The 17526-nt window shown below is 34.1% G+C and overlaps 2 protein-coding genes and 1 long non-coding RNA gene across 3 annotated transcripts; 1 reads left to right on the top strand and 2 right to left on the bottom strand.

Moving 5' to 3' along the window:
• Positions 1-1164: 1164 nt before the first annotated feature.
• Positions 1165-5308, bottom strand: LOC128919794 (serine protease easter-like). The gene is made up of 4 exons (XM_054233968.1): positions 5097-5308; positions 2419-2585; positions 2078-2342; positions 1165-2006 (listed from the first exon to the last, which is right to left on the bottom strand). The coding sequence occupies exons 1-4, from the start codon at positions 5170-5172 to the stop codon at positions 1297-1299; spliced, it is 1218 nt and encodes a 405-aa protein (XP_054089943.1). The 5' UTR covers positions 5173-5308; the 3' UTR covers positions 1165-1296.
• A 1971-nt stretch (positions 5309-7279) lies between these two features.
• LOC105211952 (CLIP domain-containing serine protease B4) lies at positions 7280-15683 on the bottom strand. The gene is made up of 7 exons (XM_054233961.1): positions 15240-15683; positions 9516-10430; positions 8543-8645; positions 8280-8458; positions 8102-8203; positions 7772-7939; positions 7280-7464 (listed from the first exon to the last, which is right to left on the bottom strand). Exons 1-7 carry the CDS (start codon positions 15328-15330, stop codon positions 7280-7282), a joined length of 1743 nt encoding a protein of 580 aa, XP_054089936.1. The 5' UTR covers positions 15331-15683.
• Positions 7935-9503, top strand: LOC128922677 (uncharacterized). The gene is made up of 2 exons (XR_008471861.1): positions 7935-8182; positions 9217-9503. It is a non-coding gene; the product is annotated as an uncharacterized LOC128922677 (long non-coding RNA).
• Positions 15684-17526: the final 1843 nt, after the last annotated feature.

The following is a 17526-nucleotide window of genomic DNA, read 5'->3' as shown; positions in this document are numbered from 1 at the left end:
ACCATATTAAAAGAAAAAGATTCACTCTGAATTTCTATAAAATATCTGAGAATATTATCGAAATTTACGGTAAAACATTATCCGTAGGCCTGTAATAGTAGTGCCTAATGTAAAATTTTAGGCGGTGTCGCGCCGATTGTCCAGTTTTTAAACCAACATGAGTGAAACCTCCCTATACCCTCTTTACTACCAAATCTATTGCTTCTTACGTTTTTCGTAAGTGAGTTAAAGTACTTTTAGTAGTTTTCAACATAACCTTTGTATGAGAGGTGGGTGGGGTTATTATCTGATATCACCAATTTTTATGTCTAGTAAATTTGTTTTATATACCTTTGGTAACCATTTTGGGGACCTGGCAATGGTCTATGAAACCAAGGAATACGTGTACCAAATTTCACCAATTTATGTGTTACAAACAACCGTTTTGTGAACAGAACTATATACAGTGGAACTTTAATAACTCGAACGTCTATAACTCGAAGATCTCAATAACTCGAACTTTTGTGTTGGCAATAGCGTTTAGAAATCAAATTTCATACAAAATTCCTTCCTTAAACTTCCTTAACTCGAAGTGCTTCATAAATCGAACCAGGGCATAATACAAAATTTTAAATTTTACTATTGAGGCACAATTTTATAAGAGTCCTCTATATCGAGGAGGAGGAGAATAAAAAATATGATATTACTCTAATGGATTTCATAAATCATGTAACAAAAGCATGGGAGACAGACGTCAAGAGTCAAACAATAGCAAACTGCAACAAACAAAATTACAGAATACGTCTTTTTACGTATGTACATAAAACTTTAAGCGAAGTAAATAAATAAAACTGTGTATAAATCTATATTTTACAGCTTTTTGAAAAATTTATGTTTTATTGAAAATTTCCATAACTCGAAGTCTCTCGAACTTGAAGTTTTTTTGTGAATTATGGGAATTCGAGTTAGAGAAGTTCCACCGTCGCGAGAGTAGAAAATATGAGCCAACATTTCTCCTCAGAAATGCCATATATTGAAAATAGACATACATAACTATATTTGCCATCCGTTTTAGTGTATACTTGGAACAACTCCTATAGTATAACATATTCACACCATAAATATAGTGCTGGGTCTCATATGTCCCACACAACCTATTTAATTTATATTCATAAATTCAAGGTCTATTTGAAACATCTAGCATTATAATTCCTTAACTTTATTTCTGTAATTTTTCTATTGACTAACGACATTCACAGTTATGCTTGCAGTACATTAATAATTTCTACCACATTGAAAATTGTTACTCCAATCAGCCTATGGTGCTATATTGCTCTCAATCCAGTCTATAAATGCGCCAACTCTTGTGTAAATCGCCGGCCAACCGCTCACACCGCATATGCTCGGTCCAAACGAAACTATACCCGCCACAAAATAAACCGGTTTGCCATTTACAATATCTTGATACATTAGTGGACCACCCGAATCGCCGTTACAGGAATCATTACCGGCTTCACCACCCGCGCACAATTGTGACTCTTCCAACTGTATATTTAAAAGGGAATATTTTTGTACACACACACTCATGTCTTTCACCTTAATGGCGGTTTTCAATTTAACTGGATTATTTTTGGTTTTCTCCGTTTTACCCCAACCGGCCACATCCATTACGACATTCAGAAAAGTCTCATTACGCAGCGTAGGTGTTCTCGGTAAGCAAATTGGTTTAACAAAATCACTATACGGAACCGTTTCTGTTAGACGCACCAAAGCAATGTCATTCGGGTCATTCTGCTTTCTATAATTCGGATGTGTTGTGAACCGTTCAATGTAGGTATTTCGATATTTGGGCGCACAAAAGTCATGTGAGCAGTCGGGATCAGTGCGTGTATCCCACTCGCCTAAGCGTATGGCCGTTAAACGCCAACCAGCTGGAATATCTTTATCAAAGACGCAATGTGCCGCTGTTAAAACATATCGATCGTTGATTAATGCTCCGCCACAATAATGCCCAGTCACACCATTCCCTAAAAAAGGATGAAAAGTAATAATTTAAAAATTGGTATGAATCTAGATTTTATATTATAGGTCCACTTACGGTTTGTGTATTCAAATAGTGCCAGCCACGGAAATTCATCCAACTCCGTTTCGACTCCACCATAAATACGGTGGTCAAGCATATTACCGCATTGCGGAAAATTTGGTAGTAAATGTGAATTATTGGCCTTAATGTTAACGCTGGCGACTGTGGTTGGGCTTGGCTTTGAAACAATGGACTCTGGAAAGATCATGGGTTTGTCTTCATGTGCTGGCGGTGGAGTTGTAGTAGCGCTTAGATTAATATAATCCGGGGCACAACATATCTGTGGGATTGCATGTTAGTTTTTGAATATGTAATAATTGAACAGAAAAACTCTGATTCTGCGCGATTTTGCTTACCAACACTGTGCCATTCTTATAACCACACTGACTGCTACGCAAATAACTACGATCGTTTTTCGAGAGATTTGGATCTAGTACCAATTCGTAGAGGAAACGACATTCTTCCAAGTAAATACAAGTGGCTGACACCCGATTTGGCGTAACGCATGGCGTACCGTTTTTTGCTGAAAATTAAAAAAATAAATAAATATGTAAATATAAGCAAATATAAAGGGCCTTATAGAGTAAATAATAATATTAAAAAAAGTAAATAGTTGTGATACCCGTATGTACCTATAATACATAACGTTTATTAAAATTATGGGAAAGTCAAGGCGTATACTTTCAAATTATTCGATATTGATAAATATTGATTATGACACTTTACGAAGCAGTTTTGTGAACTACTTAGCCTACAAAAAACGTTTCTAAAACCGTTAAATTAAATACATTTTCTGATAGTTTGAGAGATAGGTCTTCGTGAAAGTCATAAACACCTCTTTGACTCAAATTTTTCGGTCTGCCAATATGATATGAGTATACTCTTTCACGTTATACTCGGTGGTTGCCAAAGATTTTCGGAGAAAATGGGCGTGGCTCATTAGAAATTCAAATGCGAACTCGTAAAAATTTAAACCAATTGCCATCGAAGGAGTAGAGTCACTTAGACATTATCCCAGAGCTCTCGATTTGATTCATATGATTTACGAATGTATTTATTACGGATTTTTATTAATTTATAACTTTACTTTTGTTTATTAAACTGTATATTAAATATTTACACTAATTTTGTTATACATAATAGAAATGCTGTATGATGAAACTCTATAGTACATACAAAAATAAATACATATGTACTTATATATTCCATTTCTTTTGAAATTGTATTTTGCAAATTGAGATTATGCAAAGTAAACAGCAAATTATATACTGAATATTAAATAATATATATTATATATAGATTATACAGTTGAACTTCCCTAACTCGAATCACCAAAATCAACAAAAAAAAATCAAGTTAGAGAGACTTCGAGTTATAGATGTTTTTAAACAATTTTACAAAAAGCTATACAATATAAATTTATACCAAGTTTTATTTATTTACTTCGCATAATACATAATAATAATGTAAAAACGTTACAACTGTCTTATGTAATTTTATTTGTTGCAGTTTGCTATTGTTTGGCTCTTGACGTCTGTATCCCATGCCTTTGTTACACGATTTATGCAATCCATGAGTGTAATATCATATTTTTTGTTTGCCTTCTCACGATATAGAGGAACTCTTTACAAAATTCTGCCTCGATAGTAAAATTTTATATTATGCCCTGGTCGAAAAGTTCGATTTGTGGAAAGAAATTTGTATGAAAATTTACCTCTATTGACAATTCAAGAGTTCGGGTTATGGATAACTTGAAGTTGATGACGTTTGAGTTATGAAAGTTCAACTGTACATATATTAAAAAAAAAAAATCCGTTCAATGTTATTTGATTTCAGATTTCTCAGAATTAAGTATCAGCATTGGCAATGAGCTCTTTAATACTTATTAAGTAGAATGATAAGTAAAACAAGTAAGGAAGGGCTAATTTCGGTTGTGACCGAACATTTTATACTCTCGCTATTTATTTATTTAATTTTATTAATATTATATAATACACAATTTGACCTACATATTCGTCATATATATGGTATAAAGTCCATTGAAAGTTGGAAACCCTAATATTAGGTATATGGAAGCTAGTGGAAGTTATGACCCGATTTCACCCATTTTTTGCATGGAGACATATTATTTGAAGAAAAATATTCCCTACAAATTTATTCGAAATACCTGTTAGATTTACCAATATTTTCGGAAAAAAATGATTAGAAGCACTGAGGTCCTCATGTTCGATATATGGGGCCTAGAAAACCTATGGTCCCATTTCGGCGATTTTTAGAAAGGGGCTGCCACACTATATAACCAGTATTTATGCAAAGTTCTGTTCCGAAATCTCACTACTGCTTACTTTATATATTGTAAAGTAAACAATTCCGATCGACTTTAAAGTTCGTGGTTGTGAACTGATTTGGCCTATTTTCACCACATATTATTGGGATGCAAGGAAAATATTACAAACCAAATTTCATTGATATTGGTCGAGTAGTTTCCCTTACTGGATTAAAGCATTTTTAGTAGTTTTCAACATAATCTTTGTATGGGAGGAGAGCGTGGTTATAATCCGATTTCACAAACGGACGGACGGACAGACAGACATCCGAATTTGAACTACACCGTGATCACTTTGGTATACATAACTCTATATCTAAATAGTTTAGTTTGGGTGTTACTAACAACCGTTATGTGAACAAAACTATAATACTCTCTTAGCAACTTTGTTGCGAGAGTATAAAAAAAGTATTTGTTTCAATAATTTACTTTTGCGACACATTATTACGTTTGTATTATGTATTTATTGCACAATGTGAATATGTAAATAATAACAAAAAATGTAAATATGTTTATTTTATTTTTTTTATAAATTTTAACTTGATTTACATATGTACATATTTAAAAGCAAAACTGATAAGAAAATATAAATTACATGTAAGTACATACATATGTATATAAATAAAAGTAAATAGCGAAATTAAATATTTCCATTTCTTCAACACTTTATATGAAATTATTTATATGAAGCGTGAATTTTTCACTCACCAGCTGTAGCGAAATGTAGCAAACACGTTGACAAAGACGTTAAAAATAAGTAAAAATTCAACCGGATTTCCATCATTCACAGTCAAGTTCAAGTTTACGTGATAAGTACTAGGTATCGATCCTTAACAAGAATCTCACGCGAGTTTATTTTCTATAGCGTTTACGAAAATCCAAAATTGTTTTATTTATATAGTATGTTATATACGTAAAAGGTTGCTATACTATCTGCAGAAGTCTATGATGCGCACTACCGATACGTTGCTATTTGACTAGTGTTTTGCTCGAGACTAATAAGTTATCACTTACTCAGATGCTAGCAACGCTCTTTAATTTAGAAGCTCTTTTCAACAAGTGTTGTTGTTTAAACTTGTATCTCTTTGAATCTATCATTTGCCTTTATATATATATTTACCAACTCATACCTCTATTCAATATACATACGTATTTCCGTTTAGACTTGTTTATGTGGTGCTTCCCGGCTGTTAGACGCGGCTTAGCGCGATAACAACAACTGAGCGTTGATTTGGTAAACAAAAAAATAATCTATACAAGAGCTTATTCTTAGTAAAAAGAGAGCATTAGATTAAAGTCTGAATAGAGATAGTAGTATTCAGTGAAAGGAAATACCACTTCACATGTTTCGGAACTTTTAAGTGAGTAATCACAGAATTTAAGAACTTATGAAAGTTTTTTGTAACGGTTTATGGCTTATTGAATGCCGGAAACAGCTGATAGAAGAACTCACGATTTTTATTGAATTCTGAAATCTCTCTATTCTCTAGTAGAAAGAAGCGCTAAGCTTGTATGCACATTGAAAAAAGAGAATTTTAAGTATTTTTTTGCTATTAAATCATGTTATTTTACAAAAGTAATAATATGACATTATTACACAATGTTTTAACTTGAAGTCATGAAAATTTGAAAAAAAAAAATTATAATTTCCAAAGTTATAGCTGGGTCAACACACAGTTCCAAAAAAATGTATTTGCGGTTTAGTTTTACAAAGAGATAATCCTGGGCCTGATCAAAGCTTTTTGGTTTCTTTTTTTAATTAACAAAATGGCGACCTGACGAAATTTTTTTCTAGATTTCCGGGACACAATCAACTGGTCTTGAAAATCGAAATCTACCGGGCTCAGGATTATTATGTATTCTAAAAGCTATATAAATTTCATTAAGGCAGTAGTCTGCTTTACAGGCTTCAAAATAACAATTTTTTTGTTTTGTTTTAAATCTCTTCCAAAACTATCCGAGAATATGTCTTTAAAATTCCAGAGATCAATTCGACATATTTTCGAAGCTTGAGCAGTTTTAGTGGCCGAGCGTCGAGCAGGTGCGAATGCTCAGGCAGACTTTAAAGCGCGTTTTCTTGAGTATTCATTTACACAAGTGTTAGAAAACGGTGCGGGCGATAGCAAAAAGAATATACGTCCGATCGAAAAAAACCAAAGTGATCTAACTTCAGTATTAAATTATCTTCTATTTGAACTAAAAAAGTTGGACAAAAGTATTATTTAAACTACTTGTTTTGCAACTTAAAGTCAATTTTTTTCTTAAAAAAGTGATTTTTTTTTTCAAACTTCGAAAAAATTTGGAATTTTGTAACTTCTTCGGTATTTTTTTAGTTCATAAAGAAAAGAAACTTATAAAAATTGAAAAAAAATTTGGTTCGACTGTTTCAGATGCATCGCACGACCTCCATCACCGGCACCGATTTACAAGTGCAGACTCCAGGCGTTCCAGAAAAATACTTACAACTTTGAAAAAATTTCAATATTTTTTAATAATAAATATTTTTTTTTAAGCCTTAATATAGTACACTATCGTCTTAAAATTCCGTTTACCGCAATCATTTCCTTCCATTTAAAAAAAATTGCTTAAAAACGCTTTTTTTCGGCTTCTAAAGCAGACTACTGCCTTAAAATCTACTGAGCGGTTTTCGAATTACAGTTGTCACAATTTCAAAAAAAGGATTTTGAGAAAAACGCATTTAAAGTTTCACACGAAACGAATTATAATAGAATATAGAGAAAAGAAAAAATAGACCACACATTTACTAAAACTAAAATAAATATTTATTCACTTCTTAATATTTAACACTATAATAAAACGTTTTATAAACAAATTACGTAGCTATGAATAAAAGCACTTAATTATACATTAAATATAATTAGGAAACGAAGCTAACTTAAACTAATACTTTCTATGATCCAGCCTAAGTAGGAGCTAACACGCGTATACACTCCCGGTATATTAGACATTCCACACTTTGTTGGTCCGAAAGCCACAATACCCAATAGAGTATGACGACCACTTGTATTTATGAGGCCTGAAGAACCATCATCCATAAACGGACCACCACTGTCACCTAAATTAGAAATCAGATATACATATATATAAGAGTAATTATTATAAATTAAATTCATATATAATATTGTTGAGGAAATAGGTTAGAGATTTTCAGAGAAGCAGATTACTTTTGGATGACTAGTTCTTGGGCTGATATTCATATACTAGTACATATCTTGATCCTTTCCATTCCGTTTATTTATTTCAATTTTATCTATTATCATACTCATGAGAAGCTAATTGTTTGCCAGGCTAGTCTTAAATTTTGTTCCGATCTCACTTGAGAGCAGAGACTATGTGATATTGAACACTTTCAAAGCACTTACCTCTACAAACATCATTCATTGGTCCACCCTGAGCGCACAACTGTGAAGGCGTGATAACGATCGGGTCATTGAAATTTTCACTGAATTTCGCATAGGTAATTGCACACTCAGTCGTATTAACGATCGGTAAATTGAGATAACGCACTCTTGGACTACTTGTGTCGTTGCCTGGAATTATTATTGAAGAATTTCGATTAACTTTGTGTTCAATGCAAAATTGAAGTTTCACATCAGAACATCAAAAAAACAATAATTAAATTTACAAAAAATAAATAATAAAAATTTAACGAAAAATAGACTATAAGCTAAACAAGAACTAAAAACGCTGACCTTCAACATCTGCCGTCCAGCCGAGCGCTATACCGGGGCTGCCAATAAGCTGATCACGTACAGAGACCGAGAGATTTGGTGGTAAGCAAATTGGTGTGTAAGCTGCGCTTACATGAATTGAAAAAAATTAAAATTGTTGAAAAAAATATCATAAATAAAATTACAAAAACAAACTCACCACTGGCTTCGCCGACAATTTTTACCAACGCTATATCATTGGCGTACTTCGGCTGATCGTAGTTAGGATGTACGCGTACTTCCGCGATTTGATAAATGCGCGAGGCAATTGAGCAATTGACGCTACTGCTGGCCGTGCAATTTGGGGATAGCGCCACACCGCCGATGCGCACATGTGAGCTAGAGAGTAAATTTGGAATTATTGTTGAAAAAGTAAATAGTAAACTAGTTAGTAATTACGAAGTAAGTTCTTCGGGTACTCACAGCTGCAGATCGCTCACGAGATTTATGACACAATGCGCCGCGGTGAGAATATGCGATTGACTCACAACGGAACCGGAACAGCGATAGCTGACGACATTGCTGGCTGCAAAAAAAAATGTTAGAATAGTTGATTTCAATCAACAGCTTAACGTCAGTTTATATACTATTCGACTTAACGGAATTTTTGAGAGGAAAATAATTAGGCTTAAACCATTAATGCAACAAGTAGCTTTATTAACTGGTTACACCCTGAAGTAACTGATATGAATATGAATATAGGATCAGATAGTATAATTAAAAAAAGATTAAAATGATCATGAAGATGAGATGAGTTGATTTTTTATTCCTATCTATCTGGTCATCGGTTCGAGTAAGCGATAACTTCATGAAGAATTTTGTTATTTTACAGCAACTTAGTACATATGGTGGCTCCTTTAGATTGGTGTAGGTAGTGCGGAATCGGACTAACCGGACCACAAAACGGTTTTAATCGAACTCGTCGGATATGCTCAAATACAATATAAGGGATATTTATATCTAAATAAAGCATAGCGGTAATATTTTACTTATCATACTGAAATATGGTGTTTCGAAATTCACCGTTATCGGTCCATACTTTAATCCTTACATGTTTCTCTTCACTAATTTCTTTTACATCATTGTTTTCATTACAGCAATACCGTAAGTTCAATATGAATGATACCGAAGCTGAAATCAAAACTGAGGTCAAGGAAGAGAAACCCACTTTGATGACGAAGCTGACGAATTCCATTACATCACTAACCAATAGAGATGGTCGATTTCAAATGAGCGAAAGCAATTGGTCGCTTTTAAAGTGCACGCTCGTCTTTCTGTTCGGTGTTGTCTTGACCAAGAAAATGCAGAAGGTGGTCAATGAAATTATGTGAAGTTGCCTTGTAATGCGTGCGAACATGAAATACAGATAATTGTCCAACTGAAATGCGAAACTTACTTTTATTAACGTAGGCTATGCGTGAGATCCAGGGGTACAGGCGTTCTCCACTGGCGGCGTCTATGTCGGGCATGCCACAGCGTGGAATATTCACTTTGGATTGCTCTAACGGTCTGCTTGTTGGCTTCTTTGTGGTGGTTGTCGTTGTAGTTGATGTAGTTGTTGTTGTTATTGTTGGAAATTGTAGTGGACGATTCAAGCGTCTATCATCCGGATAAACAACAGGACCATCACTGATCGGTCTGAAAAGAGTGCGTGGATATTCTTCCTCACCTTCACCATATTCATTGCTATCGTACACATTGCCGCCATCATATTCATGATGATGATGATGGTGATGATGGTGGGGTGTAAAATAATCATGTCCACCAAAATGATGATGATGCTTAAAGTTCTTCTGATCCACATTTCCGCTACCGTAATGTTTCTTCGCCTCATCATGCACATCATCGGAGTCAACCGATTCTTCGTAGAATGAATGTGGAAAATTTCTTTGCGTCTTTGGATCTATGAAATCAAACACATCCGTTTCATCGTAAAACTCCCTAGATCTGCGTTTGCTTGTTCTGCCATCCACAGCGCTAGCGCCCAACAACACGTCGGTGAGTGCATCGTTGCGTGTGGGAAACTGTGTGCTACTCCACACCCAAACATCGGGATCTGTGCTGCGATAGACATCGTCGCTGTCGCTTGCCTGCAGACGCGTCGCAATTTTGTGGTTAGCATAAGTGGTGGGGCAGCAGACGAGCGGCTCGAGACCGGCATAACCACAACCGGCACTCTGTACTATTTTGTATATCATATCAGCTTCGTGCGGTTTGTGATTCAAGAGCAAATAAGCAATTGGTTCGCACTCTTTTACCGGTATGCAATTACATTTGGGCACACCGGTAGACAAGGCAATGCCATGCGTGACTGGAAATAGCAAAAATGTGGAGACATTAATGTGGAGCTGTTGTGTTGGAAATGTTAAATTATAATTAAACATAATATTGTAGAAAAAATTGTGGATCGTATAGCCGCATGCGCAGAAACCGTAAACGTCTACTGAAGTCCTAACTACATGTCAAAAGCACTTACTTTATTTGAAAAGAGTTAATCGTAATCAACTAATTTTCAAATAGCTGTTTCTTCCTCGAAACAGTTTTTGTTTGGCAGAAAGGAGAAGATTATAAACTTTGGAAAAATTCCAAAACTTTACGAAATGGAAAGTATCAACTGGCGCTCTAAACAGTTTCATCATGTATCTAACTGACATTGGTCCGATCAGCTAACTAAGGAAGCGACGGCCATCATGTCTATAGGGACGGCGCCTTTCTTCGCGTTGGATTCAGTCACTTTTTGGGGAAATGTTACGGAAAAAAGGATAGACAAGTAGGAATCGTTACTGACAACCTTTCTTAGACATCTAGGAAAGAGCTACAGACGGAGGGAATGTTATGTATGTATGTATGTAATTGGCGTTGAACCGTTTAGCCAGTCGATGAGATGAGAGCGCTCCACTCCTCTCTTTCCTTCGCAGTTCGGCGCCAGTTGGAGATTCCAAGTGTACTGCATCGAACACTTTCAGAGCTGGAGTGTTTTCGTCCATTCGGACAACATGACCTAGCCAGGTAGCCGCTGTCTTTTTATTCGCTGAACTATGCCAATGTCGTCGTATAACTCGTACAGCTCATCGTTCCATTGTCTGCGGTATTCGCCGTTGCCAATGTTCTGAGGACTATAAATCTTGCGCAAAATTTTCCTCTCGTCGTTTCATCTGATGTTGACATCGTCCAAGCTTCTGCACCGTAGAGCAGGACGGGAATGATAAGCGACTTGTAGAGTTTGATTTTGATTCGCCGAGAGAGGACTTTACTTTTGAATCGCCTACTCAGTCCAAAGTAGCACCTGGGAAGAGTGATTCTGCGCTGGATTTCGAGAAAATACAACTTGAAAAGGTTCAAAGAGATAAACATATTCCCAAACCTTAGTTTAAGATATCATATGTAATAAATGAGTACCTATTCAACAGGCTACAATCGGTTCTGCGACCTTGTAACGTAGATATCAAAGCAGCTATTTATTTATTGCACTGCTACCACCATCAATTTTCTTCTATTGCCGTAGTTAACAAGTAAACAAGAGTAAAATTTTTCTAAGACCCGTCTCATTTCTTTTTATCAACATTTGTGTATGCGAACAAACAAAGTTCACTGAATTGTATTAAACATAAGAATGTACCCAATACCTTAATTGTACTGTATTCTCTGTCATTTAAATGAGGTTGCATCCCATCTAGTTTTTTTTTTACTAAATGCTCTAAATTCCGGTTTTTCGACATTGTATTATTGTTAAGCACAGTGTCAATTATTTACCAATCAAGTTATTTTATTGTTTTACATGTTTTTTTCTTACAGCTTTGAATTATACAGAAAAGAATTAAATATTTATCAAAATAAAAAAGTTGAATTTATTTCTTTAAGATATCACTTTCCAAGAAAATTCAATATTGATTTCAGTGGAAAATATATTTTAGTTTGCTCTTAGCTTGCTAAGTTGAATCATTTTTTGGTATGAAAAAGTTGTCTGTTCATGACAATCGAGAATCCCTTTTCTCGTGTCTTAAAATTTGCTCAAAAGAAAAAAATGCCATAAAATCCAGTTGCAATTTATGGCAAGTGATTCTTAACTTAAACTGGCTTTTATTTAAATAAAAAATTAATTCATTATTTATTTATTAATACAATATATTAATTATAATTTGCATAACTGGGTGTAGAACATTTTTTATTAGTAATAAATAATTTATCTACTCTTGATTTTTATTTTAATTGGAGACAATTTTTATGTATGTAAATCTTCCAGCCCTTGCGCACTCCTACACTGTGCAACTGGCAGAAGTTCGTGCCCGAAGTCTTTTGTTTTATGGTTATGCGTCAAGCGTTGCCGGCATGTAGCTGGCACATTGCGTCACAGCCAAGGGCAAAGCATTTAGTCTATATTTAGTACTCGCATGCATACATACATATACATATGTACATCAATGCATGTAATAAACAACATAAGAAACTCGTTAAACGCATGTTCGCCAAACTGCTTCGTGATTACATGAATGCAAAGCTGCCGCTACACATGTACATACAGTTTCGTGCATAATAACAGCAGTACATTTCATAAATGTTACCATTAGTTCATATTTTGTTGAAAACATATTAGAATATACATATCTACCCTCACATTATACCGATATGGCTCAAGTCAGAGGATCAAGCACGCCGTTTTTTGCGGCAAGCATTTATACATACATCGTCTGACATACTTTGTGTTTATGTGTATTATTGAAAGGACCATTTTTATAACATTTCTTCCTCCATATACTGAAGCAAAACCTATTTTATTATTTTGATATATTTGAGGTGGTCTATAATGCCCTAAACGATATCCGCTTTGTGTGAAAAGCAGGCCAAATCCTTATTTAAGCATCTGTATGCTTTACGCTGGTAACTGAAGACTTTTAGAGCAGTTTTTAGAATTCGAATTAGACTTTTATTAGATGAAACTACTCACAGAAGGTTAGTGAGCTATATTTGGTAGCTTTCTGACTAATTCAGTCAGTTATTTTGTCTGTTTAGCATTTTAGGTCACATGTTTAAGTTTTGTACTAAATTTTTGGCAATTTGAAACAATTTTCGTGAACAATAAAGCTTTCCTTACATGCTTTCTTTATATATTTCTTGTTAATATTATAGTTTGGGCATATGGGGGTTTTGGAAGCCCGTTTATATGTGACTTTGACTTAATTTTTTTTCTCTTAAATAATTTTAAGGCAGTAGTCTGCTTTATAGGCTTCAAAAAATCGATTTTTTTGTTTTGTTTTAAATATCTTCCAAAACTATCCAAGAATATGTCTTTAAAATTCCAGAGGCCAATTCGACATATTTTCGAAGCTTGAGCAGTTTTAGTGGCCGAGCGTCAAGCAGGTGCGAATGCTCTGGCAGACTTTAAATCCCGTTTTCTCGAGTTTTCATTTACACAAGTGTTAGAAAACGGTGCGGGCGATAGCAAAAAGAATATACGTCCGATCAAAAAAAACCAAAGTGATCTAGCTTCAGTATTAAATTATCTTCTATTTGAACTAAAAAAGTTGGACAAAAGTATTATCTGAACTACTTGTTTTGCAACTTAGTCAATTTTTTTTCTTAAAAAAGTGAATTTTTTTTTCAAAATTCGAAAAAATTTGGAATTTTATAACTTCTTCGGTATTTTTTTAGTTCATAAAGAAAATAAACTTATAAAAAACAAAAAAAAATTGGTTCGACTGTTTCAGATGCATCGCACGACCTCCATCACCGACACCGATTTACAAGTGCAGACTCCAGGCGCTCCAGAAAAATACTTACAACTTTGAAAAAATTTCAATATTTTTTTAGAATAAATATTGTTTTTTAAGCCTTAAATATAGTACACTATCGTCTTAAAATTCCGTTTACCGCAATCATTTCCTTCCCTTTCAAAAAAAATTGCTAAAAAAACGCTTTTTGCGGCTTCTAAAGCAGACTACTGCCTTAATTGGGATGTCTCATCAATAACATTAACATTTACAGCGAAGTCGATTTTTATTTTCTGAATATTGAATAAAACCATTTTTTCGAGAGACTGAATCATAAGTAAAATAGTTTATTCTCTGCGATTTAATGCGATCGAAGTTAGCCTCGAAATATTGACTTTCGAATTTCGAAATTGGAAGCGTTATTATTAAGTATAGTACAGTTCGAACTCGGTTATCCGTGAATAGTTTAACCATTAACATCTATTAAGAAAAGATAAATAAAAATAAAATTGAACTTTTCAAAAGATTTTTTATCGTACCTTAAGACACTAGGCATTATTTCCTATTGAATTTTATAAACATTACTTTTTGTTAAAATAAAATCCACATAAAATCAAACCAACATTAACCGGGAGAAATGGCCTCTCTATCAAGGCGGATAATATAAATAGAAGTTCCTAATTTGCACTGCTATTATATTGCACATCACTGTATGTACATGCAATATAAGCAAATTTGTAACTTTGCGGATGTCATGCACACTGTAGCCTGTTGTAGTTGATTACACTGAATCTACATTAGTGTTGTCACTTAAGCAGAGCAAGTAACAAAATTTGAAAGAAATACAAATGTAATTAATGCGAGCGTAACTTACGCATCACGCGGGCACATTACAGAAGTTTATCTTTTGTTATTTTATTTTTGTTGTTGTTTTTTTTTTCGCTTTTATGAAAGTCAGCTAACATGTGTCACACGCCCTTGCCGCTTAATCGATATTAAGCCTTCAGAAATTCTATGGAAAAGCCCAATGTCACGCACAAGATTATTTAGATTTCGTACTAAAATGCCATTTGATTTTTTTTTAAATGATTCTGCATGTTTCCATTCACTGTAAACCGAGTGAGTTGAAAATAATAAAAATGTGGTAAAAATTTTATTTTTTTTTTTAATTTCCTAGTGCAATTGTTTGTTAATCACGACTTCGTGGTTTGCTGCAAGTAATAGGAAGTGCCTAAACACTTTGCTACATTTTTCACTTGCATACACATCGATACATATATATACATATATTCAAATGCACACCCACTTAATAGGAAACAACATTCTTGCTTTGTTGTTTAAGCGCCGCAGCATACTTTTATTGACGTCTGTATGTTTGTACGTTTGTTTGTTTGTGCTGTAAACATACTCACCTTTATAAAATGTACACAAAAACAGCAAACAATTCCACCGGCGCATTGTTATATGCTTATTGTTGTTGTTACACAAACACACACAGCACATTCAGCGTAGACAGCTCTGCGTCAGTGTTGACGCTATTAGACAAGTTCAAGCTTCCAGCTGAGAAAACGGCATGATTTAATTAGTTTCGATTTACAAATCGAGTTTCGATTGGTCTCAGTTGCATGGGCGCGCACTCGAAAAATTTTATTTTATTTTTTTTTTTTTATATACAGTTTGCCGCACTTCTTAAGCTACACTTGTTTCTTGATACATTTTTTAATTCAAAACTTTGCTTACAGCTTCCCACGAGTACTTTATATTTTATCAACCAACACGTTTCGCGCTCAACTCGTTATTGAAACGGTTTCAAAAAAATTGTGTTTATTTGAGTGCGCTATAAAGGCCGGAAATACGGAAAAGGCAGCAAGTGGAGAATGAACGATTTATAAACATATGGGTATGATGCTGCGCAACAACAACAACAACAACAACAACAACATGCAATGTATTGTCTCACACAGTTTACTGTATTGCATTAAAGAATAGCGTCGTTTTGGTTAACCTTAACAGCGCGGTGGCGAAACCGGAGCAACAAAACAGATCCATATAGCATAAGCGGAGAAGAGTTGATGGCTTATAGTGCCGCGTACAGTGTGTTCATGTGGGTATTGTGGTGGGTAAAAATTTTCTGTTTAAATGTGAATTGAAATTACTAATAAATTATCCATATTTATATTTATAATGAGAATATTAGCGTTCTAAAATGACACGCTTAACGAGTTAAGGAGGTCAATCCATGTGATGGGCTCAAAATAGAATTATTTTTTTTTATCATAAATTTCTTTCTTAACATGCCTGGAATACGGTAGCAAAGTGATTTTTAAGAAAGGAAAGAACGGAGAAGGAGCTCTTCGAAGAACTCAGTTGGCAACTGGAAACGTGTTTTTCTCACAACTGTTTTTTTCAAAGTTTCCTCCATCTTATCTCAAAAACGGCTTGACCGAATGACTTGGCACGCTCTATTATCTACCAAAAATTCCTAATTTTTTAATTTTTTTTTTATGGCAAAATACTAAAAAAACGCAAATTCAATTTATATCCATTTTATCGTAGTGCATTCCATAGATTTTAGCTTACAGATTAAAACCCGCTACTTTTTTTTTTATTTCCGATAAGGCATTCAGTCGTAATCGTGGAGGAAGTGTTAGATAATTTTTCAGAACGCTGTAACTCATGTTCTACACAATGGGTCTAATCATTGAATCCGCAGCGAATTCGATTTCGATACGATAAAGATTTTCGATCGAAAATTTTCATGCTATCTTTGATTCCGTCGACAAACTGATTTATCACAAAGTTAGAACGTAAAACTGTTTTATCGACCTCCATCGACAAATGCGACAAATTAGATAAATGAAATTATCTATGATTTTTGCTTCGTTTAAAAAAAAATTAAACTGACCTTAAATTTATTTAAATGAAGGGCCCACCCCCTGTTTTAGATATGCGTTATACGTTTTTTTTTTTTTTTGTTACAAACTTAAAATTAGTTTCAAACTATAAATAAAATTATTTATCACGATGTCTTTACACATTTTCATTCATCCAGTTTTGTCCTGGATTGGAGAGCCTAGACAGGTTAACTCTTGTCAAATTTCTTCTCAAAAAGTATTTAATTCGTCTGAGGCTCTTTGAGAAAATTCTTGCGCTATTTCGGGGTGCAACTTTATATCGTACTTAAACGTCTCAAATTATGTTTCGTTAAAGTGTTCTTGTCACTTATCTCTAAGATAACCAATTGAACATAATTAATTCCGTCATCAAAAATAAATTAAATAAAAACTTCCAAATGGTTTATTTATTTTATATTCACGCAATTCATTCACAAACGGATAGATTTCGAGCAAAATTTTCGATATTACGGATTCAATGGTTTCGAGTCGGAAAGTGAATTCAATGTGATCGTAAATTTTATTTTCGATACGGTTTCAATGATTTCGACGTAAAATTTTTCGATCGTATCGTACCATTTTTCGATCGAAACAGATTCAATGATTAGGAGCAATATTTTTCGCTTAAAATTTATATTTATACTGCTGAGATATGATATTAGACTTAAAGCTCTATCTATTTACTGGTCATCTAAAAAAATATAAAAAATCCCTAAAAACTCGGCCTTCACATGGGATGACTCCTTTGAAGATCAAATACTCTTAACTTAGTCTACTTGCTACTTATCAGTCTTCAAATAACAGT

The sequence above is a fragment of the Zeugodacus cucurbitae genome, chromosome 2 (genome assembly GCF_028554725.1).
Source record: "Zeugodacus cucurbitae isolate PBARC_wt_2022May chromosome 2, idZeuCucr1.2, whole genome shotgun sequence".
Classification (NCBI taxonomy): Eukaryota; Metazoa; Arthropoda; class Insecta; order Diptera; family Tephritidae; genus Zeugodacus; species Zeugodacus cucurbitae.
The sequence above is the reverse complement of the archived record's forward strand: the minus strand, read 5'-3'. Positions and strand labels throughout refer to the sequence as shown.

Excerpts from the sequence above, each read along its gene's own strand:
- LOC105211952 (XM_054233961.1), bottom strand. The coding sequence starts at position 15,330 with ATGTGCTGTGTGTGTTTGTGTAACAACAACAATAAGCATATAACAATG. Across the intron at positions 10,431-15,239 it reads TTTGTGTACATTTTATAAAG|TCACGCATGGCATTGCCTTG; the intron begins GTGAGTATGTTT and ends TGCTATTTCCAG. Across the intron at positions 7,940-8,101 it reads CTGGACGGCAGATGTTGAAG|GCAACGACACAAGTAGTCCA; the intron begins GTCAGCGTTTTT and ends TAATAATTCCAG.
- LOC128919794 (XM_054233968.1), bottom strand. The coding sequence starts at position 5,172 with ATGATGGAAATCCGGTTGAATTTTTACTTATTTTTAACGTCTTTGTCA. Across the intron at positions 2,586-5,096 it reads GCTACATTTCGCTACAGCTG|CAAAAAACGGTACGCCATGC; the intron begins GTGAGTGAAAAA and ends TTTAATTTTCAG. Across the intron at positions 2,343-2,418 it reads ATAAGAATGGCACAGTGTTG|ATATGTTGTGCCCCGGATTA; the intron begins GTAAGCAAAATC and ends GCAATCCCACAG.